Source organism: Schizophyllum commune (genome assembly GCF_000143185.2).
Source record: "Schizophyllum commune H4-8 unplaced genomic scaffold SCHCOscaffold_8, whole genome shotgun sequence".
Classification (NCBI taxonomy): domain Eukaryota; kingdom Fungi; phylum Basidiomycota; class Agaricomycetes; order Agaricales; family Schizophyllaceae; genus Schizophyllum; species Schizophyllum commune.
Window position 1 is genome coordinate 2,303,192 of NW_026089545.1, and position 14,375 is coordinate 2,317,566.

The window sequence follows — 14,375 nt, forward strand, 5'->3', positions numbered from 1 at the left end:
TGGACTGACCGTCAAGAGATCGGCGGGCGGCAGCCTCCGCGCATAGCGCGAGGCCGCCCAAGCCTCTGACCGATCGTCTGAGGGGGAGTCGGCGGGCGGTGGCCTCAGCGCGTAGCACAGGGCCACAAGAGCCTCTGACCGACTGCCCGCGTAGGCGGGATCTGATAAGCAGCTGAGGGAGCTTGACGAGCTCACTCAGGCTGGAAGTCGAATGAGCCCTCGCCAACGGAAGATCCGCGGCGAGGGCGGTCGGGCAACTGAGCCCTAGCCTGCGGCTTCCCGCGGCTCGGGCAAAACACGTTCCAGCGCCCTAGCCTGCGGGCGACCGCGGCTAGGGCGACCGAGAGGGCGACCGAATCCAAGAAACAAGATGATGATTAGAAGTAAGTAAGTGTTTGTAGCTGTTGTATGTCTATTCTATCGGCGGGTTCCGGCCCGCATGTCCGATTATGGGTCCTTGTGTAGTTCTACGCGTCCTTGTATGTCCATCCATATCACAACGCCCCCCACATGCGAGACGGGACGTGCCCAAGCAGTCCAATCCAAGAAGTAAGCCATCACATCGCGGCACCCGAGTCCGGGGTGTCCGGTCGGTGTACGAAAGAGTCGGCGTCGCCATAGTCATCCTCATCGTCGTTGTCCTTGCGAGCTGTGCTCGCGCCCTCCTGCGCTTGCTGCGTGAGCCTGCATGCCTTGCGCCTCCTGCGCCGCCTGTTCCCGGCGCCGCCTCCCCGCCTGCCGCGCTTGCGGCTCGCCGCATCGTTGTCGTCACCCGGGGTGTCCACGGCTGAGGTGGGTGGGTGGGTTGGGGAAGTGGGCTCGTGTGGCGGGGAGGGTGGCGAGGGCCTCGCGCGTTTGGGCGTGCCCGAGGCCAATCGGTCCAGCAGGGACGAAGCGGGGCGCTTCGCTGGCGGAAGTGAGGCCGCGCGCGAAGGCGTCAGATCCGTCAGGCGGTCCTCCAGCGTGTGAGCAGGCGGCGCGCCTGCAATCCGGCTGTGCAGCAATGGGCGCGAGCTGAGCGTGCCAGGCCTCGCGCTGCGCATGGCCCGGGGCGCAGTGGGTGGGTCTACGCTGCTGCCTCCGGGCGCAAGCGTTGGGCTCGTCGCGGCGGTCGAGGTGGCAACAGGGTCTGTGGCCGTGCTTACTAGCTCGCTGCCTGGCGGGCCAGTGCTTGTCGCCGATAGTTGTATGGGCTGCGGCTGCAAAGTAGGGACGACTGCCCCCCACCCTGGGGCGAACAGCCACGGCGCTTGCTGCAGCAGCGAAAACAGTTGCGGGAATGCCGCGTGCCAATTCGGAGGCGCGACGGGGGGTTGTGCAGCGAACGGATTAGGTGGGGGCGGCAAACCCCAAGGCATCGTCGGCCATTGCAGTGACACAGCGGGGGGGGAACGTGGACGAGCCAAAGAAAGGCGTCGGGGCGAAGCCTCCCATCGGCGCGCCTCCCGAGGAAGGTGGCACAGCGGTGAATGGATGAGCGAGCTCTGGGAAGACGGGCAATTGTGAACCAGCGTCGACCTCCATTGCGTCGGGGTCAGCGGGCCCTGTCTCCCCAATGATTGTTGCGCTGGCAATGAGCGTCTCCGCTTCCGTCGCTGGCATCACCGTAGCATCCATCTCGGCTTCCTCGGTAGACAGGGTTGGGAGGTGGGCTACTGCGCGGGCTGACTGCTCTGCGTTGGCAAAACGCGCGACGAACTCACGTCCATTTGGCGAAGTGCGGACGAGCGCATCACGAGTAATGCCCGCCCTATTCATGACCGTGGCGAGGTCGGCTAGCCTTCCAACGTCCACTGCGGGCGCCAACAGCGTCAGTCGAATCCTGACAAAGGCTGAGCTCGACGCCACTGAGCTTGGCCCGGCCTGCGACTCGTTGCTTCCCGTTCTCGACTCTCGCAGGTTGGTACCTGGAGCGGCACGCCGGTTCGCGAGTTCAATGGATGGCCTCGACAACGCAGCCACTGGAGAGTCGGCGTGTATAGCCGCTTGACCTTCTCCCTCGCGTGCACTTTCACCCCTTGAGTCCGTGACCCGATCCCTCCTGGGTTCTGTCGGCGTTCGCGTCGCGGGCGTTCACGTAGCATTCCTGGATGCGTACGCATTCGCCACTGCGCTCTGCGATTCCCACGCGGGCGGTTGGTGGTCCTCCGCAGCTGTTTCGCATTCCCGTTGTAGATGGCTCGAGGACGTCGAAAGCTGACTCGTTCTCGACTGAGCAGGGTGGTCACGAGAGGGGCGGCCTGACCGGCCCGCTGAGTTTGCTTGCGGGTTCACCGTGGGAGGCGTCGATGGCGTGGTCGTGGACGACTGGCCGCTGCTCACGGCTGGGGCTCGGGTTGATCCTTCCGCTGTCCTGCGGGCCGCTGCTGATGAAGCTGCCGTTGACAAAGTCGTCGTTGCTGAGGGTGGGGCTTTGTCCTCTGGGGCTCCAAACCTCGGGTCCAGGTACGGGTCGACCTCGTCCTCCTCCCACGCGCTCGTGTTCGCTGTGGCCCAGTCCTGCCTGGTCGGGACAGTCGATGGTGGCGGTTCGTCCGACGATGCTTCCCACTTGTTGCCTACAAGGTCGCTCGCACCTGTGGAAGTAGTACTTTTTAAAAAGTACCCAACATATGTCCGCCAATCTTTTGAAAATCTGTGCGTATGTCCTGCCTGCACAGCCACGGCCTCCCGGAAGCTGCCCGGGACGTCGCCGGGCTGCGCCCAATGCAGCAGGCAACCTCCGGGCTCGCCGCCGCGGATGATCGCGCCGCACGCGTCGGCCGTCGCGCGTGATGCCGCCGCCGTCGGGGCTCCCGCGCGCCGCCCGCCGTTGATGCGCTGCTGGCGCGGCTGCACAGCCACGTCAGCGCGTCGCGTCGACGTCGCGCCGCGTGTTGCCGCCACCGCCGCCGCGCGTCCCCCTGTCCGTGCAGGTACAGCAGAGATGAAGTGTATATACAGTATGTACATGGAAAGTAGGTAGAATGGTAGGGGGATGCACAAAATGAAGAAAAGAAGCACGGAAAGCAACAGCGAAAATTTTCGCCGCCGCGACACGTGTGGTGCAGCTCGCGCAAGCAAGCAGACACGCACACGCGTCCTCAAAGGTAGCCATGGGGGTGGGAGGGCACGATAGGGAGCCCAGACAACGGCAATAGGCCGTCGTCTAGGTGGTCAGATGCCGCGGGCACGGCATGCAATGCACACCGCGCACACTCGCGGGGCTGCGCGCGAGCGCCAGAGGAGGGGGGGAAGGGGGAGCTGGTAGATGGGGAGGTGCGCGCTGCGCGTGGCATGCGAAGCCTTCCGTTTATGCGTGCTTGTTGTGGTCGGTGATCAGGTGAGAAAAGGAGGAGGGGGTTGGTTGGTGAGCCCAGCGTCTTCTCTTGCGCGCGTCGAGTGGCGGTAGGGTTTGTAAGGAAATGAAGGGCGCGGCGAGGTAGGCTGCACTCCCGCGAGCGTCGTTCCCGTCGGTGCGCGTCGAATTTGGGGGCAGGCGGCACGAGCGCGGGCGGAGACGCGTACTCGCGGGCGATTGGGGGCAACTCTTCGGGGAGGGCGCAAGAGCGAAGAGTGAGGTGGTATGGGGATGCCAGGGGAGCGAGGTGAGCGGTGGCGGTGGGTGAATACAGACGTGGGGGTGATGGTGGGAGGCAAGACAAAGCCGCCGATTGCGGGCACGCGCACGCGAGGTCGAGCACGGCCAAGCGCAAAAAATGAGCGCGGGAGGTTGGGGGACGCATGCCAGATCGCATTAGGCTGCGACTTAGGGGTCAGCGAAGTCGGGCGGGCGCGGGGAGGTAAGATATAGGTGGTTAAAGTCATCTAGATGTTCGGGTCGGAGGAATGGGGCCTTGGGACCGCACGGAAGCCGGTCCGGACGTCCGAAAGGCCTTGTCGCCGTCGAAAACGGCCTTGGGAGCACGCGGATTGGGGCCAAAACCTTCCAAACCTTCTGTAGGACAAAGGGGGACGCTGAAACAAAATTCACCCGCAGTTTCGACCCTTCTTTGTGCACAGATCGCTTGTCAACATCAGCATTACTGCGAAAATACGCAGAAACAAGCAATCTTCATGCATCTGCATACAATCCAGAGCCACAGATATTGTACGCTATACGTGCCAAGATAGTGTCAGATCCCCCCTACCTAGCGCAGCTTATCTGACGCTCATCCGCTGCGGCGTTGTTGAGAACGACGCGAAAAGGTGCGGAAGCAGACCAACAGTCAAGAAATGGATTGTTCTGTACTTAACCGTGGGGATAGTCGATGTCAATTTGGGTGAGATCAAGACCCCATGGCATTTCCATATTTTATAAAACACATCTTGTACATGTCTACGAATATAATCCGCGTTGATCATAGTACTAGATGGGCCACGGCCTGTTTCCAAGGCCGTCGATAACAACGACGGCAGCGAGCGGATGTCGGGCCGAGCGCCCGGACCGGTCATCCGAGGCCCATGGCCGCGCGTCTCTTCATCTTCAACCACCATCTCCACGCAACCTGTCCCCCCGTCCCCCTCCTTGTCTATCCTTGCCTATTCTTGGCGGCCCAGAATGCCTTCTGCTCGCTTCCCACGCCGCCTTCATCGTCGCGCCCACTCCGATTGGACGTCCACCTTCAAAGGCTAAGACTTACATATTGGGCAATGCCCAGCGCCCTGCGCGGGGGACTCTTGACCGCGTAGCACATTATGTGCGCGACAAGGATGCGAAACAGGTGCGTGACTATGCTCTACGCCCTGGGTGTGCACTGACATTTAGCTTTCTTGCTTTTTCCAGATATTGTGTCCTGCGGCATTCCCCGCGACGCGTATAATGAGACAGACAGCACTTCAAGACCACGCTCGGCCATCCGAATAACCCCTCGCCCTCCCCTTCATCAAGACGCGTGTCCCGCGTTGAGCTCGGCTCGTTTGAGTGTTGAGATGGGAGGCGAGGACACAAACAACAGACCACAAGATGACAGTCAAAGACAAGGTTAAGTGACAGCGTGATACGTGACTATAGGTAAGTATCCCCTTTGGGACGGTCCAAGCACACCAACTCCAACACTCCCACCTGTGCGCCGGACCGCAGAGAGACTCCCACCTAATCCAGCAACTCCCACCTAACCAGCCAAATCCTACCATCACGTGTACAGCCTATGTCAAAAGTAGGGTATAGAGGGGCGAGTCTGCCTCCTCCCATGGGCGGACGGTTTGCCTCGCGTCCACGCTTTTGGTCCGCCTTCCTATTCGGGAAGAACTTTCCCACACCGCTCCGGGGGCGTCCGTATTTATCCTTACTGTACATCTCTTTTCCCTCAGTCGCTATTCCACTAGCAGGAAGACTGAGGGTATGTTATCTCGCTTACTATACTCATACTATTTACTGACTGTACTTTAGTCTTGCGCATCCTGCGCTTCTTTAGGTATGAATATCAGTCGCTATTCCACTAGCAGGAAGACTGAGGTCTTGCGCGTCCTGCGCTTCTTTAGCTCGTGAAAGCCTAGAGACTCCTCCCCACGATCCACCGGCACCGGAAAAGTCGAAGGCATCATCGTCGGCGTCATCGGCAGACGGCAGGGGCGGGGATGGCGAGCGAGAGGCAGCGGGGGAGGGCGAGCGACGAGCTGGGATAGTGTACACACCAAAAGCCGACTGGGCGAGGTGCTGGTGTTCGCCCTCTGCCTCCATGACCGCGAGCGAACTGACCATGTTCGCGTTGAGATGCGCGCGGTCCGAAATCTTCTGCCGGATGGCCTCAGGCATGTTGTACATGCAGAAGGCGGCGATATGACCTGCACGCCCGCACCGATGGCAGGCGTCACCGTTGACGTTGCACCAGTGGTAGCCCTTGTCGTCCACCCATCCTCCAGTCAGGTCAGCCTAATGACCATCAGGATGCCGCGGTGTGCGCGATCCTCGTGCCGCATTTGCGGCCAGCAGCGGGCTGGGAGAGTACTCCTCCTTCTTGACGACGTCAACGTTGAGCGCAGGGGAAGACGTCAGGATGGAGATAGCGTCGTCGAGCTTGGGCTCGGTGGTCTGCGCGAGGAGAATGGTGGTAGTGGTGATGAAGGCGTGGTGGACGTTCATGAGGATGACGTCCAGAATCTCGGTGTCCGAGACGCCGGTACCCATATCCTTTAGGACCTGCGCCTTGGCCCTCACCTCGACGATGAACTGCTCAAGCGACTGGGTGGGGAAGTCGTAAGAGCATTGGTAAAACGCTTTGCATGCGGCAACGCGCCGGGCCCTGGTCGAGGCAGTGTACTTCGCCTTCAGCGCCTTGTACAGGTCCTGGCCACCACGTTTCCCTGGCACCCCATCCTTCACATCCTTCTCCAGCATCCCAGAGAGGACATACCCGATGGCGTTGTCCAGCGCTTTCTTGGACGAATCAAGCGTAGAGTCATCCACAATGTGGTCAGCACCAACGCCAGTGCAGAAGTCGATGAAAGCCTCTGCAAACGAGTGCCAGTTGGCCTCGCCTCGCAGCTTCTCCGACTGCTGGAAGATAGTGACAGCATAGGAGGGGAGGGAAGACATGATGAGTGGTGGATGGTGCAGATAAGACCAATCGATTGAGTGAAAATTTTTGAGAATGAGAGAATGGGTTTTTCTGGAGGAAAAAGCGAGTTCTGAGAGGTCTGGGGGGTTTTCGGGTAAAGACTAGAGCGCGGGGCTCATAACCTGTTGAGATGGGAGGCGAGGACTGTTGGAATCGGTGTCTACGCGCTCTCTAGCGCCTATGGTATTTTTCTGTGATTTTTCGGACTTTTTCCCGGTACTGTACGCTTACCTACAGTCATATCTCTGCGCTCGCGCCTTATTGCCGAGCGCCACATATTTCCTCGGCATTTGCCGGTCCCACCTGCCTAGAGCGGCACATCCGAGTCTTTTCTCTTCCTGACTCGTTTGCTGTCGCTCTAGGTGCGTAGTTATGCGTTCTGTACCACTGAATATACACCTGACTCGTTTGCTGTCGCTCTAGTGTAATCACTGGCTCGATTCTGCCTCGGACAGGTTATGAGCCCCGCGCTCTAGCTGCCCCAATCAGCCAAATCGACACCCCGACTCAAACTCGCCGTTGTGCGCGCGTACCAGCTGCGATTCCCTCCGCTCGAGCGGCATTCGACGCGCAAGACCCTCCCCTACCTTGTGCCCGAGCCGCACTCCGCGAAAATCGCCAGTACCGCCGCTATCGCCGTGCGAAGTCCAGCACCTCCGATCACCGCAATTTTTCGCCCTCCCTCATATTCGCCGTTGCGCACGCAGTTCGCGTCCGTTCCTCTCCAAACAATTTCCAGTCACTCCGCCGCCTTCTCCCCTACACGTCGACCCCACTCTCGTCCACTTTCGCCGGTTCGATCGTCCCCAACAACCGTCTCTTTGCGCCATGTCGAAGCGTGACTCAGACGGCCGCCCCATCCTCACCCGCTTCAACTGGAGCTGGTGGGACAGCGAGATCCAGCCCTGGCTGTCCTCCAAGGGCCTCTGGCGCTATGCCAAGGGCACTGTCACCAAGCCCAAGCCCAAGGACGCCAGCGCGGTCACTGATGCGGAGTACCGCACTCAGGAGGAGTATGAGCAGCGCTTGGAGAAGGCTGCTGGCGAGCTTTGGCTCGCCATGGAGGAGCCGCTTCGTCCGCAGTTCAAGGACAAGCGCAGCACGCCCAAGGACCTCTACGACGCGATGAAGACCGCCTTCAACATCCAGGAGGCCGGCACACGCTTTGCTGCGCTCTCGGACTTCTTCGACGTCGACCTGGGCGACAACACCGAGGCCACCACCGCCCTCACTGACCTCCTCTCGCGCGTCGACGAGGCCATGACGCGCGTCCAGTCCCTGCGCCCCTCGACCGGCTACGACCTAGCCACGATGGACCTCGAGCTGAAGGCGATGGTCACCATGCGCGCGCTCGCCGCCTCCCCCAACCCGCAGCACGCCAACATGTACACCTCCCTCCTGCTCGACAAGGCGCTCACCTATGAGACGGTCAAGGACATGATCGCGCGCGAGTTTGCCTCGCACCGGATGACGGCGGACGGCACACCCCTTGCCGCCAACCGCGCCGGGTACACGCCCGAGTGCTACAACTGCAAGGGCCCGCACCTCATCCGCGACTGCCCGAAGTTCAAGCCGGACTGGAAGAAGGAGGAGGAGGCCGCCGCCGCCGCTTCTACCTCGAAGCGCCAGCAGAAGAAGAAGAACAAGGGCGGCGCCAACGCGTCCGGCGCGTCCTCTGCGCCTTCTGCGCCCTCTGACGCGTCCTCTACCGCGTCCACCTCCGCCGCTGCTGCGCGCGTCGAGTCTGCTGGCCAGGCAAGCGCTTTCACTTCCTCCCCCGCTCTCAAGGAGTGGCTCCAGTCCAAGGCTGCGGCTAACTTCAACACCGACACAGGTGCGTCTCTACACATGACGCCGCGGCGAGATTGGTTCGTCACCTACTCGCCGCATCGCGTTCCTGTTCGCCTAGCGAACGGCGCGATCGTCTACTCGGCGGGCATCGGGTCGGTGGAGTACCAGCCGGTGGATGGGGAGAAAGCGCTTATGCCTATCGTGTTCTTTGATGTCCTCCATGTCCCTCTCCTTACCTCGAACCTCCTGTCAATTTATCATCTTACTGCGCACAAGGGGTACGAGGTCAGCATCAAGGACAAGCGCGTCGCCTTCTACCGCGCTGGGGCGCTCGTCTGCACCGCTACTGTGGACGACTCGAACACGGGCTACCTGGACGGCTATGTCGTCGTTCCTCCTGCGCACAGCGCGCAGCGCGCCGCCTCTACCACGCTCCCGCTCGACGCTGCGCTCTGGCACCGCCGCTTTGCACACGTCAACCATGGGGATATTGCGAAGCTGCGGCAGCGCAAACTGGTGAGGGGCATGCGGTTTGAGAGCAGGGAGGCGCCGGACCCGATCTGCGAGCCATGCATCATGGGGAAGCAGACGCGCAAGGCGGTACCGCGCGGTCCGGGAGAGCGCGCAACGCGTCCCCTCGAGTTGGTTCACACCGACTTGAAGGGTCCTATGCCGGTCGCATCCAGAGAGGGGGCGAACCTCTACTGGATCACCTTCATAGATGACAAGACGCGGCGGCGCTGGGTGGCGTACTTGAAGCGCAAGAGCGACGCTTGGGCTGCTATCCAGCAGTTCAAGGCAGCTGCTGAGGTGGAGAGCGGACAGCGCTTGGAGGTACTGCGCTGCGATGGGGGCGGCGAGTACATCTCCAATGTCATGAAGGACGCGGCGCTGAAGGAGGGGTGGCGGTTGGAGATCACAGAGCCAGATGAGCCGCATCAGAACGGCGTTGCTGAGCGTGCTAATCTGACCCTTGCCAATGGCGCTAGCTCTATGCTCTACGAAGCGAAGCTGCCGCCTTCGTTCTGGGCCTACGCTATAGCCGCCTACAACCACGTCGCCAACCGCGCTCCTACCTCCGCTCTGCCTGGAGATACCACCCCCCACATCGCCTGGACTGGCAAGACGCCGGATGTTGGCTACTTCCGCGTTTTTGGGTGTCTGGCCTACGTCCTCGTGAAGGACAAGCACCGGCGCGCGCTCGAGCCGCACTCGCAGAAGTGCATCTTCTTGGGGTACCCTCCCGGGACCAAGGCGTGGTTGTTCTACAACCCAGCCACCAAGAAGACGGTTATCTCTTCGCATGCGGTGTTTGATGAGCGCTACTTGCCGGGTACGTCGCTCAAGAGCCTCAATCTCATCACTGCGGAGATTATAGACCGAGGTGAAGGCCCTCCGGACTTTGGGGATGTTGCTGATCAAGGGGGTGATGTGCCGTCGCCCTCTACCCATCGTCATAGCGCAGATGATGATGGTGTCGCGCTCTATGATGATCAGCCTCCTCCCCCATCCGGACAGCCAGCGCCTGCTGCGCCGCAGCTGCGCACACCGCCGCCCACATCGCCGCCAGCACCCTCTACGCCGCTTCAGCAGCCAGCTGAACCTACCACGCCGCCTAGCGCGCGTCCGCCGCCGCCCTCTGCGCCCCGCCCGTCTCGCACTGCGCCGCCTAGCAAGGCCGCGCTGAGAGGCAGGCAGGAGCGCGCGCAGGAGCAGCAGCCAGCACCGCGCCCAGAGCGCAGTCCGTCCCCTCCTTGGGAGACAGTTCGGCCGTCTACCTTGAGCGGACCGCCACCGTCGCGTCTGCCTCGGGCAACCAAGCCAACCCACAGCTTATCCGAGCGCGAATTGACAACTCGCGCTTGGCAAAAGCAGCCTGCGCCGCCTCCTACAGGCCGCGCTACATCGTCTACACCCGCGCCACAGCCGCAGGTGACGTCCCCTAATCGGTTTGCGCCGTTATCCGGCCAGATTGAGGAGGTGGATGAGGAGGAGGAGGAGCAGGAGGAGCAGAGTGCGCAAGAGGAGCGCAGGGAGCAGGCGCAGGATGAGAAGGCGCAGGACAGAGAGCAGGCAAGGAAGGAGATGATGGACTGGGCTGGGAGTGATGATGAGCTCGCTTTGACTGACAGCACGCCTATCCCAGGAGCGCACGTTATGCAGGCCGGCCTCGACTATGTCTTCAGCGGCATCACCGAGGAGGACTGGTCAGTCGAACAAGCCCTCAACTACGCCCTTTCGACCACGGTCGCGTCCGACGCGCAGCAAGGCGAGCCCAAGACGTTTGCTGAAGCGCTGCTTCGCCCGGACAAGGCCAAGTGGATTGAGGCCGCATTCGACGAGGTCCAGGCGCTGGTCGACAACGGCACGTTCGAGGTGGTCGAGCTGCCGCCCGGCAAGCGCGCTATTGGCAGCCGGTGGGTGTTCAAGGTCAAGCGCAATGCTGATGGGTCTATCGAGCGGTACAAGGCGCGCTGCGTCGCGCAGGGCTTCTCGCAGCGTCCCGGCTTTGAGTACACCGAGACGTTCGCCCCTACGCCAAAGTGGGCCGCTATCCGCGCTATCCTCGCCCTCGCCGCCATGGACGACCTCGTGCTCTACTCCATCGACATCAGCAACGCGTTCTTGAATGGCAAGCTGGCCGAGGAGATCTACATGCGCCAACCGCCCGGCTTCAAGCTCGGCATTGATCCTGACAAGGACTATGTCTGGCGTTTGAAGAAGTCGCTCTATGGGCTGAAGCAGGCGAGTCATGTCTGGCACGAGACGCTGAACAGGGTGCTTGTAGAGATGGGCTTCACGCGCATTCTCTGCGACCACAGTGTGTGGGTGTATGGGCGTGGTGACGCGCGCATCCTCGTGCCCGTCTTTGTGGACGACATGACGATTGGGTGCAAGACTGACGCGCAGGCGCTCGGCATCATTGGCGAGCTGAAGAAGCACTTCAAGCTGCGCGAGTTGGGTCCTACCACCTGGCTACTGGGCGTTGCCATTGAGCGCGAGCGCAGCCAGCGCACGCTGTCTCTTTCGCAGCGCCAGTACGCCGTGGACGTCCTAGAGCGGTTTGGCATGGCCGACTGCCACCCGGTCACCACCCCGCTCGACCCCTCGCACAAGCTCAGCGCCGCCGACGCTCCTGTCACGCCGGAGGACATCGAGTTCATGTCCACCCGCGCTAAGGAGTACGCCTCTGCTGTTGGCGCCATTGCCTGGCTCGCCCTCGCCACTCGTCCCGACCTCGCCTACCCGGTCTCTGTCCTCGCTCGCTTCACCGGCAACCCCGGCCGCTCGCACTGGCGCGCGCTCATGCACCTCTTCCGCTATCTCAAGGGCACACTTGACTACAAGCTGACCTACGACGGCAAGGCGGTGAATGCGCGCTCCGAGCTCTTCTACACCTACACCGACGCGGACCACGGCGGTAATCCGGACAACGGACGGTCTACCAGCGGCCAGATTGTCATGATGGCGGGTGGACCGGTCTCCTGGTCGTCCAAGCTGCAGACTATAGTCGCGCTTTCGACCACCGAGGCAGAGTACGTTGCGGCGTGCTCTGCCGGCCAGGAGATCCTGTGGATGCGCAACTTCCTGACCGAGTGTGGCTACTCGGTCAAGAGCGCACCATCCACCCTCTACATCGACAACAACTCGGCGCTGCAGGTGGCCAAGAACCCGGAGCATCATGGGCGCATGAAGCACCTGGACCTGCGCTTCTACTGGCTGCGCGATGAGGTGCATCGCGGCAGCATCCGCCTTGTCCATCTGCAGACAGCGGATATGCCAGCTGACATGCTGACCAAGGCCTTGGGCCGGGTCAAGCTGCAGCACATGGCTGCGCTCTCTGGCCTTGGAGTTGGGCGCTAGGACGTGCTCGATCAAGGGGGTGTGTTGGAATCGGTGTCTACGCGCTCTCTAGCGCCTATGGTATTTTTCTGTGATTTTTCGGACTTTTTCCCGGTACTGTACGCTTACCTACAGTCATATCTCTGCGCTCGCGCCTTATTGCCGAGCGCCACATATTTCCTCGGCATTTGCCGGTCCCACCTGCCTAGAGCGGCACATCCGAGTCTTTTCTCTTCCTGACTCGTTTGCTGTCGCTCTAGGTGCGTAGTTATGCGTTCTGTACCACTGAATATACACCTGACTCGTTTGCTGTCGCTCTAGTGTAATCACTGGCTCGATTCTGCCTCGGACAAGGACACAAACAACAGACCACAAGATGACGGTCAAAGACAAGGTTAAGTGACAGCGTGATATGTGACTATAGGTAAGTATCCCCTTTGGGACGGTCCAAGCACACCAACTCCAACATCGAGTACCCACCGCACTGGCGAATTCGCGGTGCTGGGCTCGGCACGGGGACGCGTTTTTCGATGCTCCTAGGCTAAGGAGGCCTAGGTTGAGTGGAGGGAAGGTACTCGGGCGCGTACAATCGCGTCTTTACTCACCCATGGACTCGCGCGCCACCCGTCACACATGCGTGACTGTCCGATCGCGACCGTGTGACGGGTCGTTACCCGCCGCCATTGCCAATCCCTCCCTCGCGCCCTCGCGCTCTTGCACCCGCTTCCGCCTTCGCCCCTCCCGCTGCTTGGCCGCCCTTGCCGCCACGAAAACCCTTGGGAACGCAGCCGCTAGCGAAAGGGAGTCACGCGCACGCGGCAACACGCGCGAGCAAAATAGCCCACCCCCCTCCCCGCTGTCCACGCCCACAACGACGCGGTTCTCAAGAGAAGGATCTCCACCCCATATCTCCGCACCCCCACGTCCTCACTCCCGTGACCGCGCTCGTGTCAACGGCTTCCGCGGGCTACGCGCATTGCGTCGCGCCTGGGCAGCCGGCATCGCCCAGATGACAGCTCATCGCTGTCATCTGGGCTTTTGACGTCCCTCGCGCATGCCCCGCCCCCTCATCTTCCCCTCCCCAGCTGCGCGCTCCTGTCTGTATGCCTGTGCGGCCTGCACGACGCGCGTCGCATCAGCGAAAAATTTTCGCCGGCGCTTTCGCGCATTTTCCCCTCATTCCTCGCATTCCTTGCGCATTCTATGTACTTTCCATGTACGTACTGTATATACACTTTATCTCTGCTGTACCTGCACGGACGAGGGGGACGCGTGGCGGCGGTGGCGGCAACACGCGGCGCGACGTCGACGCGACGCGCTGACGTGGCTGTGCAGCCGCGCCAGCGGCGCATCAACGGCGGGCGGCGCACGGGAGCCCCGACGGCGGCGGCATCACGCGCGACGGCCGACGCGTGTGGCACGATCATCCGCGGCGGCGAGCCCGGAGGTTGCCTGCCGCATTGGGCGTAGCCCAGCGACGTCCCGGGCAGCTTCCGGGAGGCCGTGGCTGTGCAAGTAGCACCTTCGTTACATTATCAAATGTACGGCAGACACTTGTCTGGTACTTTTTAAAACATTTTACGCGCACAGGTGCACAAAGCAAGAGAACCTCACTTGATGTGAGGCTTTGCGAGCTGCATGCGTGTGGTCGTGTTGAATGCGGGTTTGTGTGGGTGGGGAGGGGGCTGGGATGAGGAGAGGGTCAGCGCGTGAGTGCGCAGTTGCGCAGCAGCGTGGGCCATGGCTTCCCACCTCTACTCCTCCTAGGCCATAACGGCCTAGAGGTGTCGAAAGCACGCCCCCCACACCGAGCCCCGCACCGCGAATTCGCCAGTGCGGTGGGTACTCGAACGGGCGGGGCTATGGGCGAGGGGCGTGCAGCTCGACACTGAGGAGGGAGGTGGAGGTGAAGGGGGCGTATGGACACCTGGGCGATGCGAGCGTAGTCCGCCCGCGATGCTGAATGCATTGCGGGGGACGCCATTCAACGTCAATTGTGGAAAAAATAAGAATTCAGTAAATTTTCGTTGAACAGGGCGTAACAACGCACCTGCAAGCCTCTCCCGCACGCACATATGCGCTCTTATCGCGCATTGGCGTGTCATTCTGGCCGTCTTGAGTATCTGGTCGCGTGCACGCACATCCGGCCGCGGTATTGCTGGGGACGCGTCTTGAACGCGTTGAGGGGGGCTGGGGGTGAAT

At 61.5% G+C, this 14,375-nt stretch overlaps 3 protein-coding genes across 3 annotated transcripts; all 3 read right to left on the reverse strand.

Moving 5' to 3' along the window:
- Window positions 1–557: 557 nt before the first annotated feature.
- On the reverse strand, window positions 558–1,358 carry SCHCODRAFT_02703345 (uncharacterized protein; the record flags this gene model as incomplete). Its single annotated transcript, XM_003029913.1, has 1 exon — window positions 558–1,358. The coding sequence occupies one exon, from the start codon at window positions 1,356–1,358 to the stop codon at window positions 558–560; it is 801 nt and encodes a 266-aa protein (XP_003029959.1).
- Window positions 1,330–3,737, reverse strand: SCHCODRAFT_01098423 (uncharacterized protein; the record flags this gene model as incomplete). Its single annotated transcript, XM_003029912.3, has 4 exons — window positions 1,330–2,041; window positions 2,099–2,832; window positions 3,076–3,148; window positions 3,190–3,737. The coding sequence occupies 4 exons, from the start codon at window positions 3,735–3,737 to the stop codon at window positions 1,330–1,332; spliced, it is 2,067 nt and encodes a 688-aa protein (XP_003029958.2).
- A 1,181-nt stretch (window positions 3,738–4,918) lies between these two features.
- On the reverse strand, window positions 4,919–6,677 carry SCHCODRAFT_02633009 (uncharacterized protein). Its single transcript, XM_050345745.1, has 4 exons — window positions 5,863–6,677; window positions 5,483–5,838; window positions 5,368–5,382; window positions 4,919–5,131 (listed from the first exon to the last, which is right to left on the reverse strand). The coding sequence occupies exons 1-3, from the start codon at window positions 6,515–6,517 to the stop codon at window positions 5,368–5,370; spliced, it is 1,026 nt and encodes a 341-aa protein (XP_050199401.1). The 5' UTR covers window positions 6,518–6,677; the 3' UTR covers window positions 4,919–5,131.
- Window positions 6,678–14,375: the final 7,698 nt, after the last annotated feature.